Source organism: Frieseomelitta varia, unplaced genomic scaffold, assembly GCF_011392965.1.
Source record: "Frieseomelitta varia isolate USP_RPSP 00005682 unplaced genomic scaffold, Fvar_1.2 scaffold_957, whole genome shotgun sequence".
Classification (NCBI taxonomy): domain Eukaryota; kingdom Metazoa; phylum Arthropoda; class Insecta; order Hymenoptera; family Apidae; genus Frieseomelitta; species Frieseomelitta varia.
The window spans coordinates 4,782-22,193 of NW_025110764.1; the positions used below are offsets into that span (position 1 = coordinate 4,782).

General features: G+C 40.1%; 1 protein-coding gene across 1 annotated transcript in view; it reads right to left on the reverse strand.

Moving 5' to 3' along the window:
• Positions 1-264: 264 nt before the first annotated feature.
• The window catches only part of LOC122538079, a 126,089-nt gene continuing 108,941 nt past the window's right edge, over positions 265-17,412 (reverse strand). The window contains exons 20-23 of the mRNA XM_043671835.1: positions 12,448-13,110; positions 8,218-9,018; positions 6,163-6,226; positions 265-327 (exon numbers count right to left, since the gene is read on the reverse strand). Coding sequence (XP_043527770.1) covers positions 8,221-9,018; positions 12,448-13,110 — 1,461 coding nt within the window. The 3' untranslated portion in view covers positions 265-327; positions 6,163-6,226; positions 8,218-8,220. The remainder of the gene's footprint in view (positions 328-6,162; positions 6,227-8,217; positions 9,019-12,447; positions 13,111-17,412) is intronic.

Sequence of the window (17,412 nt, forward strand, 5' to 3'; positions counted from 1 at the left end):
ATCAAGAGTCAAGAGAAGGTAAAAGATACAGATCACGATGAATCACGGAAAGGAGAGAGAAAAGAGAAGAAAAAAATAATAGATCACCGACGAAAGGAAAGAAATTTCTCTTTCCAGAGAGAAAATCGAGAAAAGTTAAAGGAGATCTTCGTTCTCGTCTGTGACACCGTACATCTGCGGCCGTCGTTCCTGAAGCTGTTGCTGTTGCTTTTGTGCTTGCTGTTGCTTCTGGAGGAGCGCGATGCTGGCAGCTTTGTAGTTGATCGGCCCGTAGGAGCGGTAGTCCACGTCCGCGTAGTCGAGATCCGAAAATTCCGGCTTGAAGGGCTGCGTAAACAGAACATTACAACGAACACCTTAGTCGAACGTTCTTCGGCTACGAAAACAGTGAAGCGTGTGTCGGCGCTGCACGCTCGAATTCCTCGGCATTCGAGTTCCGAGAGAGAGAGAGAGAGAGAAAGAGAGAGGGGGGGGGCAGGGGTGGTATTTCGAAGCAAGTTTTACAGAAACAGCGGAGAGAGAAACGAGCGGAAGCGTTCTTCGTTAGACTATGTATCTTTCTTCGACTTGTATCGCTTTGACGATGCACCCAGGTGCGTTTGGAGAAAGTTTTCAGAATAATTACAAATACAAGCAAGCGTTGAATGAAGAGAAACGCACGTGGACTAAAAATTCGTTTGTTCGAAAGGTATATTTTTTTGAACTCCTCGTCAGGCCAAGAAAAATATTAGCAATCAGATTGTTGACTTTACATGAATTCCTTTTTTCCTTTTCGCTAAGTTCTTTCCATTGCTAAGAGGCTAGAGTTGTACACTTTGAACTTTAAAGTTCACTGATGATAAATTATATATTCTCCTATTGTTTAGAATTTTTGAATTTAATAATTCAAGTCACTGACAATAGAATATAATATATTTTCAAAGAGTATAGTTCTAATGCTGTTCATATGTATGCATTAAAATTCAGGTGATTTTACTTTGTAACAAAGATATCCCATAGTAAGAGATATTTTATCTATGTGGTATTATCTTTTCAAGTTTTAATCCCGAAATTTTGCTCATCTCATTTTCTTGTTCTTTTATTCATCACTTTTCTTTTTTGCTTCTTCTTCATCTTTTACCACTGACTTCTATCTGATTAAACATCAGGAATGAAATAATTTCACCGTATGGTCGAAACGGCGGTTCTTCAATTCTTTTTGAAGGAAATACCTCTGTTACGTTAATTTTTAACGAGATTTTGTAACTTTGTTCACAACGATTTAACGAGACATAGAATTTCTGTTACGATTAATGACACATATTTATTTCGTATATGAAGTTCTCATAAAATACCGAATCGAAATTAATTAACGTTAAACAAAATTTCCGCACTGTATAGAATGATAAATTAAATTTCTTAAAATATATTAAATAGCTCGTTAAATAGCAAAAAAAAAAAAAATTCGTCGTGACTCCTGCTTTCGAATAATTGATTTGCTCTCATGACTTTATAAGAATAATAAAATATAATTACTGTTTTCGAAGAATGTTACACATATTTTCATTGTAAATAAGACACAATCATGTGCAACATCTTCCATTATGGCTTGACACATTACGGTACATTTAGGCGTTATCATTCGTTGTACGGTGATAATATTTATGCAAGTGATTTTTAATGTCACGCTGTAATATTTCTCTGATTTGCGATAAGCGTTCATTCAATATTTACAGTTCCATCATCAATTACGAAAGAAGTTTTCCAAGCACGGGTAAAAAATTTAAAAAAATTTGTTATTTCTTTAAGAAGATTTTCGTACTTATTTATTTATAATTAGAAAGAGAAATTTTGTATATTTTAAACGATTCGCTCTCTAAATCAGTACTTGATTTCATCTTTCGATCGGTATCATTCATGTAACAATTGATATTCGATACATCAGGATGTCTGATTAATATCTATCAGCTCTACAGCACGTGTCTGACCACATACGGTCTGCTACTACTTTCACTTTATTCTCTTCTTAATATATCCTGACAGCAAAATAAGATTATTTATTTAGCCTATTTAAGCTTCAACATTTTAAAATTAATTTTGAATTTTGCAGAAAACAATTCAATTTGTCCTATATTATAAAAAAAAAAACACCATTAATCTTTAGTGTAACAACCAAAGAACGAGGAAATATCACGTACAACAGGTTCAGAAAATCTGTTCCATTGTTAATGTATTGCGATAAGAGTTAATAAAATAAATAATAAACAACCTCGAGAAGTAAAATACTATACACGTACTACTGAATCATGACAGTTACAGTTAAGAATATTCATATTAAATGAACAAGCTTTTTCTCTTTTAATGAGCAAAAACTACGTACGTATTCGTCAACGTTAACAATAACGAATTAAACGACAAAATGTTACAATCAAATTTGGCAAACTGCAAGGCAAATTTAATTTGACTTCAACAATCCTACTTCGCCCTGTCACGTGTCTCGTGACAATTTACCCTCGTTTAGTTTCTTCCTTTTTTGCAACTAATGAACCTTCTACCTCACGGTGGTCCAAAGAATTCTGTCGGGTCGTTTCGAAGAACCTACATTTTTCAGAATCCTAGTCGACACTAGGAGGAAAAACTGATTTTTCCCCGATATTTTTCGGTTCTGTCGGGCGTTCCGCTACTATATACACGGATAAAATCCGCAACTTTTCGACACACTAAACGCGTATCGTTCGTCGATCGAATCGCGACCAAGCATCGATCGAGACAGACCCGGCATCAATATGCTGTCTACGTTTTAAAAGCAGGCATCTAACTGGCATGCTGCAACGTATCTCGTCCACGGAGCCGTTGTTCCCGCGATCATTCTAATTCTGACATGCACAATCGAACACAGCCGGATAGAGCGATCTCATCGAGCGACGTTTCTACGATGAATCGACGAATCGATCTCGACTCCGAACTTTCGACGCGCGCCTCCCAGCTCCGTGGATAGCTTCATCGTTTCGCGAGTAAACCGTGTGTGTTTATTGCCGTTAGAATTTTAATGATCAGCCAGAGATCACACTTGTTGTTGTTGTTTCGTTTTCTTTCGTTTCGCGAACGTTCTGTAACGCGAATCTCTGTTTCGTTCGTCAATAATTAACGACACGGTTGTAGAGTGATGATGGTATTTTAACAACATTTCGTGTGAATAAAATAAGAACGTTGGTAGTGTAAAGTCTGGTGAAAACGTGAAAATATCTATAAATTGTTATATAAATTGGAATGGTGCGTACGAAGTATTGTTTCATTCGTTCTCGTATAAATTTAGATTTGTAAATTGAATGCCACATTGAAAGTTCATATTTATCAGCGAATATTTAGATTAATTTACGAATTATTCGTCAAGATTCCTACGTGTTTGAAATAATGAAACTGGTCGATCCTAAAAATTGTATAACGTATAAATTCAAAGTTGATTGAACTGTACTGCACAAGGAGTTAAATCGTAATGTTCTTTTCTACCTTTCTTTTCTCACCGGTATTTTTAACACGTTGCTCCTCCCTGTTGACGCGTCTGATTTCTGTCTTTCGCTGTGCATGCCGTGCATAGAGAACTTTGACACGAGTTCCTTGTAAATGGTGTTCTACTAGAAAAGCTGTGTGTTCATGGAGCTTGCGCGGAGATCGGGACAAACTAATCCTCTGCACTTGTTAATCGACTATCGTGATGAATGCTGCGTGATGTTTGCAGATCGTTCCTTAGATTAATGTTCTTATTTTGAGAATTACTACGTTGATTCTCTTGAACTTCGGAAGGAAAGTCCCTCGGAGGCTTGAAAATTAAAAATCCCTTAAACGCCAAGATTAAAGATGACGAATGTGTTTCGTTCGACGATTTGTTTCTTGAATTAATTCGGAAATATTAGTTCTTTTCGCTGCGTCGTTAAATTATTGTCAATACCGAGTTATTGTGCAATAAATACGTTATTGTTACATAGCGATAAGATCAGGGGACTGAGATTAAAAGTAAAAGTGAATCTTTTTTTAATCGGTAGCTCGTAATCAGAGATATCAAGGCTGTTTGCAGTCCGACGGAAATTTTTAATTTGGAGCATCGTCTCGAAATTCGGGTTACCAGCGCCCATAAGTTCGGAATCAGTAGTTTGTTAAAGTTTGCGATTGGGATTGGGTTTATGACGCGGACGTGACGCTTTTCGCTGCTTTTCTAGCTTAGGTTCTTTCACTCGCCTATATCGAGGGCACTCGGGAGTGCTTCGGCACTCTGATTAAAAGAAGAAACTCGAATGTCGTCCAAATTAGAAATTTAAAATTTTCATTTACACAATTTCGCGGATACAGGGTAGAATTCTTTTTTCTCTTTTTTTCAAATTGAAAGTAAGAAAGATCATCAACAGTGAAAACGAGTATTTTCATTTTTTGTTCTCATCTTCGAAAATTTTTCACGAAATTTGTGCCATCATTCTGATTCAAAATTCCAAGTGAATACGCCTTCGCTCGAACTGTTCAATTAAATTAGGCTCTGTCTGAAAAACAGTTTTTCAAGCATCTATGTGCCAGGCATTTTTAACAAGTATCGGTCTCGAGTCCTGTTGATGCATTTGGCAAACGTAGAGGACATTTGTTACTGGCACCAAACAGCAAGATGCTTAATTTGGGCAAACACTGCTCCCATTTAGGCTGACTAAACGCAACAGTTGCGGAGGAACGTCTGGAATTTGTCAATAACGAAGGCATTTCTCAAGAAGGTGTGCTAAGTCGACGAAAATCGGCGATGTTTGGCGTTGACTTTCAAGTCAAAATCACCTCGAGTCCCTATCACATTTCTTTAATAAATGGACAAATCTATGAAATAATTTGTCATTTTTAGAAGGATGAATAATTCAGAACGAACGCGCCTTAACAGCGAGTTCTCAAATTTTGCTAGAATCGTTCTTTAAACAATGCAATATTATATATTATTATTAAATTATGTTAAACTACATACTTTACGTATTTTTTATTTTATAAAAAATTTTTTAATTTATATTTCTATATTATTAAATATTATATTGAATTATATTAAACTACACACTTTACGTATTTTTTATTTTATAAAAAGTTTTCAATTTATATTTCTAGATAGATGAAAGGTACTTAGAGTAAAAATTAGTTTGAGAATTATCTCATCTTCCATCGTGATATAATTTCTGCAAAATAGCTGGCGCCACTTATCTGTAGAGGATTATCGATTCAACAAGTAAACCAACTATGGAAAGGCGATTAAGCGATTATGAAAGAGTATAATCTTTCGAAATGAATCGTTTATCTGCGCGTTGTAGATCGAATCCGACAACGCGCTTAAGAAACACTGTGTAAATCTTGGCAATACGCGATTTCGTTATCTCCCGGGACTTTCATTCTCGGAACTTACGGCCGCAGTATGTAAAGAAGAAATTTACAAATTCTATTGGCAACGAGAGGAAATTACCAAGTATTTCTCGTTTATTAAAATTATATTAATTAATTAAATTATAAAATATCAAAACTGAAAGATATATTCTTTTCGTTCGTGCGTATAAATTTATATAAACTCGTAGTAGAAATTTATAATTTATTATGTTCAATACTCCTCCTTCAAGTTGTTCCCGATCAAATTACATTGAACAAATTTCTTGTATTTGCTCGCACGTGTGATTTAATTTCGTAGTAGAAATTTATAAGTTATTAAGTTCAATACTCCACCTTCAAGTTGTTCCCGATCAAATTACATTGGACAAATATCTCGTATTTGCTCGCACGTGTGATTTAATTTCACGCTGCGAAATCCTCGATACCATTAAAACGGTCGTTCATTTGTTGAAACGAGAGTGGAATTAAGATATAAAAATTGTAACGAAACGTATTACATTCAAGAAACTAATCACCAAACGAGCGAACGATAAATCTCCTAAAGATAACCTGTTAATTTAATCTCCACCGAGATTTCCACGTCCCAAGTGTTAATAATTTTCAATCAAGAGACTCTGCGCGAAAGCTGTCAAGTGCAAAGGATTAAAAACTACAATATCGAAAGCTTTTTCTACACGCAGAGGGTTCACTGTCCGTACACACACGTATGGGGCACGCACATGTCGGATCGATACTGATAACAAATCTAAGCAATACGACGTAATTCATAGAATACAATGTACCTACAAGGCATGTCGGACGCCAAAATGTCCTAGTAAATGTACGTATCGCTCTTTGTCCGCTGACCCTCCTACGAACAAACATTTAGATACAATTGTTATGTATGACAGCCTCGTTGCATGTGAATACAAGCGACACGTCGTTTCAATTTTCGTTTAATTCTTATAATTTGCCCATTATGTAATACTTACATTACGATTTATCACTTTTTACTCGAACGCTTGTAGACATTTTACAAAGTGTCTAGTTTTTATATGACACAATTGTTCCACGATGATATATTCAAATATTTTTGTGAACCGTCGCACACATTCATTTAATTCGTTTAATTCTCAATATGTAATAATATTCATCTGATTCTTCCGATCTCTAGCACTGCCGTTAACCTACTTTCTGGATTTCGATTTCAATTCGGTATATCGATAAACTTTTCCCGGTTACTGCGACGACTCGAGTGTTTGAACAACGCGATTGTCGGCACAGTGATTTACAGAGCAATTCATTTGTTTCAACCGCGCGGAGAAAAAAAGGTGTCATTGTTATTTTTAATGTTGGGCAATCGGCGAGACAACTGCCGGAGAATTTTTCAAACGTTCACGTTTGAGGAATTTATAAGCGAGATTTTTAATTCAGCTGCAAACATTCGTTAATAGTTAGGCAACGGTGGAAATTTCTCTGTGAAAAAAAAAAAAAAAAGAAAAAAGAAACTCGTTTTATCGTTTAGTTTACCTGCTTTCAACTCCACGCGGTTTAATTGGCTTTTTCTCTTCGCCGGCGAGTTTCAAATAAAAAATACTTACCGATCGAGTCGATGCGAGAAACAGAAGACAAAAGAGAGAGAGAGAGAGGGGGGGGGGGTTTGGAGAAAAAGGGAAAAGGGGAGAAGAGAAACGCAAATCCGTTGTTGATAACTGAAATTGTTGAAATCATAAAAGTGGCAAGCTCAGAAGCGTGTTTGGAATGCAACGGCCGAGAAAACAAGCAAACAAATGCAGGGAAGTATATAAGCAGAAACGAACGTGAACAAACAAACGCAATTTCCATCGGGGGAGAGGGGGGGGGGGCAAAACTGTGAAATCTCGAGTGAGTAGGAGATTTAAGCTTGAAAACGAAAAATTAACGAAAGAATTAGGCGTCCAAGGAAAAAACGAAATGTTTCGCTTCTTTCATACCTGTAACTTCGTTGAAAAATTAAGACGAACGATATTTATCCAGTAATTTGTTAGTTTCGCGTTCTTCTACGTTCGTTTAAATGAGTTTCTGATAGATAACGTCGTAGCCAATAATTCAGTAAAAATTACTAGATATTCTGTTCGAAGATGTAGATTGATTATTAGACTGATTTCTTTTCGAATTCAAGAATTCACGTTGCAGTTTCACGAACATTTGGATTTTTATTGGATTTTATTCGGTACGAAGAAGATAATTTACTTCCACGTAGAATATTCATTTAAGAAATGTAGAAATCTTTTCCACGTTTTCCGGTGCTTTATATTACGTTTTATAACGATGCTCATATTTTATAATCCGACTCAAGGATCAAACGTTCTTCCACTTTATTATCCCGTCTTGTATTTAAAACTCTTTACTTTGGTAAAATAAATTCTACGTATTCAAATGTATTGATCTTTGTATCTATGAATCGAGAAATCTCGAAATATCTCAAACATTTGCGCTGGCAACCGATCGCGGACCATAACGAGTGACCAAATCGTATATAACAATTCGTCGTTTTCTTTTCGAACTCGTCAGATAGAAATCATTGAGAAGTAATAAATTTATTATTCGTTTTGCCTGGATTATATTTAAATATATATATATATATATATACACTTGAAACCGAGAGAATATTGCAATTTTTGGGACGAATAAAAGTTCTCGACGTACGCGGCAGAGGTTAAACTCGCATACGCAAACAAAATGTCTCTCGTATTTACGACGAACGAACGAACGAACGAACAGAAGGCGATAGTTTCGCGCGATGTCTCACTCGATCGTGAAGTCGAACGTGAATTCTCGAAAACCGAGGACCCGTGAAAGCCGAGGACCCGTTCAACTGACCTTTTAGACGTCGATCTCCTGACCGACGTCCCGGAAGTGTAGCTCGGCGTACTGCATTATCGTGGGCGCGGACGGCGATCGTCCGTCGCCGAGATTCGACGACATCCTCTTCGACTTGTTCCGGTTCTTCGTGTCGCCGGTGTCCGCGTAGTGCGTGCTCTCCGGCGGGCAACGATTCGACTGTCGTTCCCAGATCTGCTGGCGGGAGCCCGGGTTCGATCTGTGATAGTCGGCGGGCGGACACTCCGCGATGTCGTCCTCGTAGTAGTGCGGATAGGCGATTTTGTACGTCTCGGGTATACCGAGCTCTTGCACCTGGTGGAAGCTCGTCTCGCAGGAGGGCGTATTGCTGCCCGCGTACGCGTCCGCCCTCCTCGACGCTTCCGGCCGCCTTTGCTTCTGCTTCCGCTGCTCGCTACGCTTGTGCTTTCTGTACTTTTGACTTCGGTCGCTCGATCGGTTGCCCGAGTGGCGACGTGGCGGTTGCCTCGTGGCTGAGTCGTGGTTCGCGTAATTCTGTTGCTCCTCGTCCGGATGCGCCACCATCGACGGATGATGGTTCTCGTGTTGTTGTTGCTGCTGCTGCTGCTGCTGCTGCTGCTGCGTGATGGCCGGTGGCCGGCTGTTCGCATGCACGTACGAGGTCTGCAAAGGGCTAACTATCGAGGAATGGTAGAGGCTGCGCGTTAGTGGCAGTGTTAGTTGGCTGGAACTGTTGCTCGGTAACGGGTAGCTGTACTGCTGCATCTCCTGCCGGTGTTGCTGCTGGTAGTGTTCTTTGTAGTTGTATAGGCTGTCGGTCTGCAACAGGCAGACGGTTAGTCGCTGGGGATACGAGCGTCGGGGGAGGTATCGTTAGTGCCGGGTATCGCGGATACCGAGCTCCGGAGGCGAAATGTTATTTCGTCTTTCGATCCTGCCAGTGGATTATTACCATACCATGGCGCGAGGGATGATTGGTCGCTTGTATATCGTAGAAAGGTCGTCTATCGGGATTTCGCTTTCGCGGAATATCGATTCTTTGTTACGCGAATGATTTTAATTGGGATTCATTGGGCCGAATGTTTTTCGGCGACGAGAGGAATTTTAATTTGGAGACGTTACGCATTGACGGACGATTGGAAATTTTTTTCTTTTTGGGAGGAAACATATTTCGTGATTAGACTGATCCAAGTGATTTCGCGAGAGGTGAATTGAGATTCAAGTCTGGACTCTTTAGCACGTTTAATGAACTTAATGACAAAATAATCGAAACGCGCGGTTGTCTTTCGCGATACGCGAGGCTTGAAAAGATTTTTCAGCGAATGAGAATTTGTCGAAGAAAACGTAGGGGTTACAGTGGGCAGTTTCACTTTTTGAAAATCATCGTGATTTCGTTCAAATAACATGTATCGATTGTATCAGTTGTATCGCATGAGAGACAATATTTTTCGTTCCGAAGGAATAGCAAGAGATAGCAATTTCGGTGAAATTGAAGTTTCTAAATAAGTTTCTAAATAAACGAGCAGTTTCAAAGCTGCTAACTGTATATACTCGGAATCGAAATTGGCCGTGCGACTCGTTAACAGACGTGGCGGGCAATCGAAACGAAAATTTCATCGAGTATATCGATCGTATTGACAAATAACGTTGAACGAGGAATTTTTTCGTGGCATTACTATTTATTTTGTATGTCATCACGTTCAGATGTACATGCACGGCGTTAGCCGTGTGATGATTAATAGCGATTCCATAGGAAAACTATCAATCGTACAACTATCGATCGACTTGAAGTAAAAGCGTACAGTTTAAATACTTATTAATCGTTATCACGCCACATTATTTGTGAATGAAATTTCGTACAATTTTGTGCAATTGATTCTCTCACGATGAATTGTCATCTGTTTTTGAACAGAATGGCTATGCGCGTGAACGTTGAAGTTACTTTCGAAATTACTGCATCCGTGTTTAGTTATTTCTTACGGCGCGTTTATGCATCAAACGAGCAAACGTTCGTTCACCCCGAAATTCAACGAAACAAATTTCCGCTCATTTGTTATACTAAACACTCGTTTAACGAACGCAACGATATGAATATAAGCATAATTGGTTGAAATAGAGGGAGGGAGGGGGGGGGGGGGAGGACGAACGAGAATTCGTTCGTTTGAAACGAGCATTAATATCGTTGATCGCAAAGTTTCAATTTCGCCGAGCATGAATTCCCCGTTTCCACGCTTTGTCGTTTCTTTTCGAAATCTACGTCGAAGTTACTTTATCCAGCCACGTGCGACAAATTTCTTTCTCTTAGGGAGCTCTTTCACCGTTCAGACAGTGTTCGATATACACTGTCAATATTTGAAGATTCTCAGCATTATCGTACGAACGTAAGACACGATCGCTACGTATTGTAAACGTATCGATCGTGTCGATGATCCCTTATTTACGAGAATGTTGGCACTCTTGAACGCACACGTCGATCGTCCGAACGATTTTCGCGAGATTCAGTGAAACAGAGCCAGTGTACCCTACGATCGACGTTTTCTCTTTTCTCCCGCGACCGCCGGATATAAGTCCAGCGATTCGAAGAATGAGCGAAACGTCGTTATCGCGCGCCTCTCGGCGAGAGTACTCGTTTACAGGGAAGGATCGTTTGAAGGCTGGCGTCGCGCCTCGAAAAGGATTTCCTCCTCTCGGTAAGCGTCTGTATCTGTGTTGCTTCGAAACAGAGACAGACCGAGGAGACGACGGTGTTTTTCACAATCTCTTCGAAACAATGTCAATTCCGCGCGAGAGGGAAATTTTTTCTCAGAGCGTAGAGAAAAGGAAAGAAAGAAAAAAAAAAAAAAGAAAAAGTTAAAGTAAATGAGAAGGACACCGGCCGCCGCTGTATGTTTAAAAGGCTCCGAAATAATATTTCACCTCCTTTATAAATATATATATATATGAACGAGGTTGAAAAAGCTTCTTCGTGGCAAGCGACGTGTGCTGCAGTTGTTATATTCACGTGTGTACGTGTGTGTTGGTGTGTTTGTGTGGAGACTTACTTGGTACGCGGCCGACATACACAAGGACGGTGTCGCTACATAGGTGGCCAGATCCAGCTTAGCAGGGAAAATATGATTTCCGATTATAACTCGGCAACTCCGGCAACTCTATCTCCTATTTGCTCGAAGCTGCTGTTTTATATCTATTGCGGACACGTAAATCGTACTCATGCAGTAGGTGCGTTGCTAATTATTCGAGACTGGTGCTTAAAAGGATAGGATTTACTTTCTTTTCTTTTTCTTTTTTTTTTTGTTGTTGTACGACGCTCGGGAATATCGTTGCTGCCGCCTGAGCGTCAATCTCGTTGCTAGGTCACGTAGAAAAATGTAAATCGTTATCTTGTACAAGTATGTACATCGTGTTTCAAAGTATACCTATGCTAAAGGATGTACATATTGGCTGACAGAATAAATTAAACGCGAGACTCTTTCTTTTTCGAGCGTTGTTACGACAGAGTATCGGAGAGTTTTACTGAACGAGCGAGAAGAAACGTGAATTATGTTGTTTATTAAAAAGACGGAAACGACTGAAACGTTCGAAGAGTGAAATTATTTTCGTTCGCTTCTATTTCTCGAATGTGTGACTGAGTGATTCTGAGAATGGCGTTGGAAAGTCGTCGGGTATGCAAGAATTTATAGAGATAATAAAAATCTCATTGTCTTACATTATCTCTTACTGTAACTGTAACTGGAAATCATGTACTGACAATGTTAGCAATCACATCATTTAATCGCGAATGGAAAATCTATTCTGGAATGGATGATCTTTCTCTTTTGGAAATATCATTTCAACGATCAAATTTCAAAAACGATTTCCCCCGTAATTTTCCCTCAAAAGTTCTGACCACTTTCCACAATCTTAATCACTCTCCCAAAGAAACCTAACCCAATCAAACGAATGTTTCGCAAATCCTCTTCATTTTTCTCGCCTAAGGCTCTGAGTACACTCCTTCTCTCACTCCAGAAAACGTACATCTTATCTACCTGCAGGAACATGCTGCAAAAACCAAGATAGAACACAAGAAGGAATGATTGGTCCGATCGATCGATCACCCGGGCAAGACGATCAATCGCAGCGTGTTCATTTCAACGGGCAAGTTGGCAAGAAATGGAGCGATTTCTCGGGCGGCAGCAATGGTTCTTCACGAGCGGCTACGAATACGGGTACTTAACGTACATGGGGAAGGAACACGAGTAGTCGACAAACCTTGGTCCTGGGCAACGAGGCGTTTCCCGGTGGAAAAACAGGAGGGGGGACGTTTTGATAGGTGTGCTTCGAGGGATCTGTCTTCCTTAACTTTCTCGGCGCTGGGATCGGCGGCGTTGGCGCCGCTGTCGAACACTGCGACCGATTCTCACCGGATTGCTCCTTGCTCGAACATCGACTATCGTTGGAATTTTCATTCTCGTTGGGATTTTCATTCTGATCCGGCTGATTGGCTGACTGATTCGACAACGACGGCGTGCCGGACCTGACGATCGTCGTGATCGTGCTGGTGCTACCGTTTTTATGCGGGCACTTGTATATCGGTATCGCGTAGAGCTGATACTTCCTGTGCACGTCGCTCTCGTGCTTGCGGCACAACCTCAGCGAGTAGAACTGCGAACGTTTGTGCTTCCTACGGCGTGGCTTCAGGCTGTTGTACCTCAGCACGGGCGAATTGTTCCTGGGCATGTTGTAGTCGCTATAGTGGGGCCCTAGGTGGCTCCTGGTCGACTCGTAACCGGAACTGGCGTCGCACAGCGACACCGTTCTGCTAGGTGGCCGCGAGGGACACGGCGAGCTCGATAACGAACGGTGATGATGACGATGGTGGTGATGCAACGTGCCATGCAAAGCCGAAACTCGAGCAAACATAGGGGAAACCAACTAAAACAAAAGACAACCGGCCGCTGCTTTTATGCTCCAGCCTCTCCTTTTCACTCCAATTCGTCTTTGCTCGCATCCTCTGAATTGCAGAAATTACGAGAACGACTTCGTTTTAAAACAATTTCCGCCAGGACTAGAAACTGAGAATTTTCTGCACTGTTGCTGGAATAATTATTATTCGCGAGTAATGGTATTATCGACACTGAGGTAATTTATAACATTTACCAATCGTGTTGATAATTTGTCACTTGCGACAATTATTAAATAGACAATAAGACCTGACACACTTTATATTGATCGAACAAACTTGATAATCACTTTACGCAGAAATTACGAGTTTTGTTAACTCAGAATTTGAGTATTGATAACATTAAATTTCTTAAATGACAATTTGACATTTTGATCGACGTTCTTTTAATAATTATTTCCAAAGGTTTTCAATTTTCTTTTTGCTGTACTGCAAACAATAGCGGAGACATTTTTCTCTGGTCTTTTTTTTTTTTTATCAATGGAATACATTGTGACAAACTGTAACTTGAGATTTTTCGCCATTTTCGTTCTAATAGAATTGGAGTGCAAAGAACTGAAACCCTTCAGACAATTCAGTGCCAAAGAAAAACTGGAAATACTTTTCAATTAATTATATAAACGCACGATTTAAAGAAGAAATAAATTTTATCATACGGTAGTCTGTTCCACCGTAATTTTTCCGTCTGTGTTTTGTCGGAAGTATTTACTCCTGATATAAAGTTTCAAGCAGGAATATCGAAATTATTCTTGAAAATAACAACTCTCGAAGCGTTCGTTTCGCTGGACGTTTCTGTTTAACGAAGGCCAACGAGAAAATAACTAAACCGGGCGTAAAGCAGCTGTTGTTATTACTTTTCATTGCTTCAAGGTACTTCTGCATTCAGTCTCGAATTAAAAGTTTCTACGCAGAGAATACTCTCGAGAAGCTTTATGTTCAACACAAGTCGAAAATAAATCTTCGTATCTTCGAGCGAGTTGCCCGTTTAAATATTTCGCGCGATATTTTTGCACTGAACAACCTTTGGGTTTCGTCGATGTCGTCTTCAACCTACAGCCAGCCCATTCTCTCGAAAAGGTTCTTCGATTATAAAACTTTTGATCATCAAAAGATTCGATTGTAGAGATAATGAAAACACTGTCTATTTTTGTCGTTGCAAAATTTGTTTCAATTCTATGTTTGTTTCAATTTTTGTAACAATTTTCAAGTCTTGCAAATTGCTTAAGAAAAAAAAAAAGATAATTAAATTTACATTGAAAACCTATCTCTCCTCTATCCATTGGGTTAACTAAAAAGTAACTGCGTTTTCTCGTGTGCAAACGAATTTTTCGCGAGAGGCGAAAACTTTGTTTGACAATATATTGACCATTTTGTTCGACCATTTGATCTTTTTCGATAAAAAGTATTCCAAGAACGATTTGATATTCTCGTCAGCAGTGAAATTTAACAAATCAATTCTGACGCTGCGCAGTTTGAAGGCTGTTACATAATTTCAAATGTTCCTCTTTGATTTTCCATTTCGAAATCGACTTGCTAAACAAACTGAAGCTATATTTCAAGATTTTTTTAATACACGTTCGTCTATTAAAAAAAAAAAAAAAAAAAAAAAAAAGAAAATGCAATTATCTTTTTTGACCAAACCGATATATTAGAAATCGTACTTAGAGCTCTTCGAAAACCAAAAGCTGTGAATCATACGATTGTCGACACGTGTGTTTGCCTGCGTTTCTCGTCATTAGGCAAGAGAGCACGTGTCCGTAATCGACATCGGCCGTTCGTCCGAAAAATTCGTTCACCGAGCATAACGGCCCAGCCATTGTCGCCCGAATGTCAACTGCGTAGCCGTGCAAGCAAACAGGCCAAATGGACAAACTGGAATACTGGCTGCAGAATGAGATCCGGTCATCGAGACGCGGCTATTGTCGCGTTTGCTTCATTTCAATCTGAGCGGGCGAAATTGCCTAGCTAGGCGATTTCAAGACCAGTGCCGGATAACAAGCAGAGAAAAAAAGAAAGAAAGAAAGAAAGAAAGAAAAAAAGGAAATAACAAAACAGGCTGCCTCTTAGCTGCTTCACACTGTTGCTTTTAATCGTCTCACTTACCTTGGATACGTAGACTCGGTCGAAGAAGCCGATCGCCGTGAAACGAGTCGAGTTAAACGCGAGCTTTGGATTAATCAAGCTACTTCGAGTTCGAATGACTTTAAACAAGCCTCAAACAGCGTCGTTGGATCGTGGATTCGATGGTGTTTGACTTCAATTTTGTACTTCACGTTGTTTGCGATTTGATTAAATTAAAAACGCTGCAGAATTCGATCGAGCCAATGATGCTACTTTGATCCACTGATGATTTGAAACTTATACGTTCACTTGTGCACACATTGAAAATTTCAAAGAAAAACCAAATGAATTGTCGAACGATGGTTATTAATGCCCGGATTTTTAGCCACACTCGCGCTCGCGACTGACGATCTTCGCGGTTAGCAGAGACTCGCGAAGTATAAACAAAGTAGGAGAACTGAAACCCAAAGTCGCGAAAGAAGGAAGTATTTTGCATATCCATGTCGGACTGCTGAAAGCGAAACGTGCCGAAGTTACAAAGTCAAGTTGACCGAGTTAATCCGAACGAGAGACTCGATGAACGAGAGAATCGTGCGAGGGAATTCGCGTTTCGGGGGGAGTAAATTTGCCGGAACGAGCGTGTACGGCGCGCGCGTTTCGCGAGGCTATCGGGAAATTAATTTGTTATCTCTGTGTAATTTTGACAGGGGCACGGCGGGGCGCAATATCGATCAATCCGCCGCGTCGATGACGATTTATGATGTGACCGCCCGCGACTCGTTTCCCGTTAACCCACGGACATCTACGTGACGGCCCGTGGTTTGCACGGATTCGCCTGAATATCCATTCATTAACCCTTCACGCTTCTGCTATATTGCGCGCGCGCGAGAGAGAGAGAGAAAGAGAGAGAGATCGTTGCTTTATCGACGCCACGGCTTTTGCCTCCCAAGCGAATTTCACGCTTTAAAGGCGCGCGTAATTTTCACCCTCTTGCCGCTTTTCGCGTTTCACAATTTGTTGAACACGCGTATCACCGCGGATCTCGCTGCATTGTTGACACTGTGACTAACGACCGGCAAGTTCTGTCAGAAATTTATAAAAGTAGTGGCTCCTTTTTTTTTTTTTGTATAAAGAAACGATCGGTCGCTGTGAGAAATGGGGAGTTAGGAGCATTTATACTTATACTTGCTGGAATTTATTTTTCTGTTGAAAATCATATATCAAAACTGAGACTCGCACAATGATATCGATTACTACGTAATCGACGCAAAGAGAGGTGTAGATTGTAATTCTTTTGGACTTATTCAATTATTCTTTGATTTAATCATTATTCAATTATTCTTCTGGATCGATTTTTAAATATCGCTGCTGGCGAAACGCATTCTGCATGGAATCACCTTTTTCGTAAAATTCCTTCCTTTGAACTTTCCTTTCTCAATAGATTCTCTCCTAATTTTGTTCAAGAAGAATTTCGTTAAGAACAGTTCTGTAATTTATCAATTACAATTCCTGTACAATCTCATTAAGTCTACTTTCGAAAATTTTATACAATTCCGACGCAATCCCATTCACGATCATTCAAAATGCACGAATGACAATCACATTCGAACACAACGCGAGTAACAATTCCTACGTAAAAACCAGAAAAGAGTATGAACAGTTCGTTCATACGAGCTTCCATTTACTCGAGCCAATTAGACCCCCCCCTAGATCCAATCAATTCTCGGCTGTCGAATCCACTCGCGTAAACGCCAACTTGCTCAGACAAAAACGTTACTCGCGAGAGTAAGAAGGGGAATTATTGAACACCGGTTACGATGAACTTCAATCGTACAAGCGTAGTTTGTCCTCTCGCGACTCCGTGTCTTTGTCTTCCGTTCCGAAACTCTTCGCACAACTTCGAGAACGTTCGACAGGAGCCACAATTACTCCTATCCCCCCCCCCCCTTCTTCGTTGACTGAAACCCGTTGAGAACCTAGGCTACCTAGAAGCGTATCTTCGCTGACAGTACATTCAATTATCGAACGTCAGTCGTCGGCGCGTAGCAGTTTGTTAATTACCCTCTTCGAGGTACGCGTGAAGCCGGGCTACGACAATATTGGGCACAAAAGGTTAAACGCAGGCGAGAGAGGAAGAGAGAGAGAGGGGGGGGGGGAAGAGAGAGAGGACGAGCAGGGAAATTAGTCGGTTGGTCGATCGTAAGACACGCAAT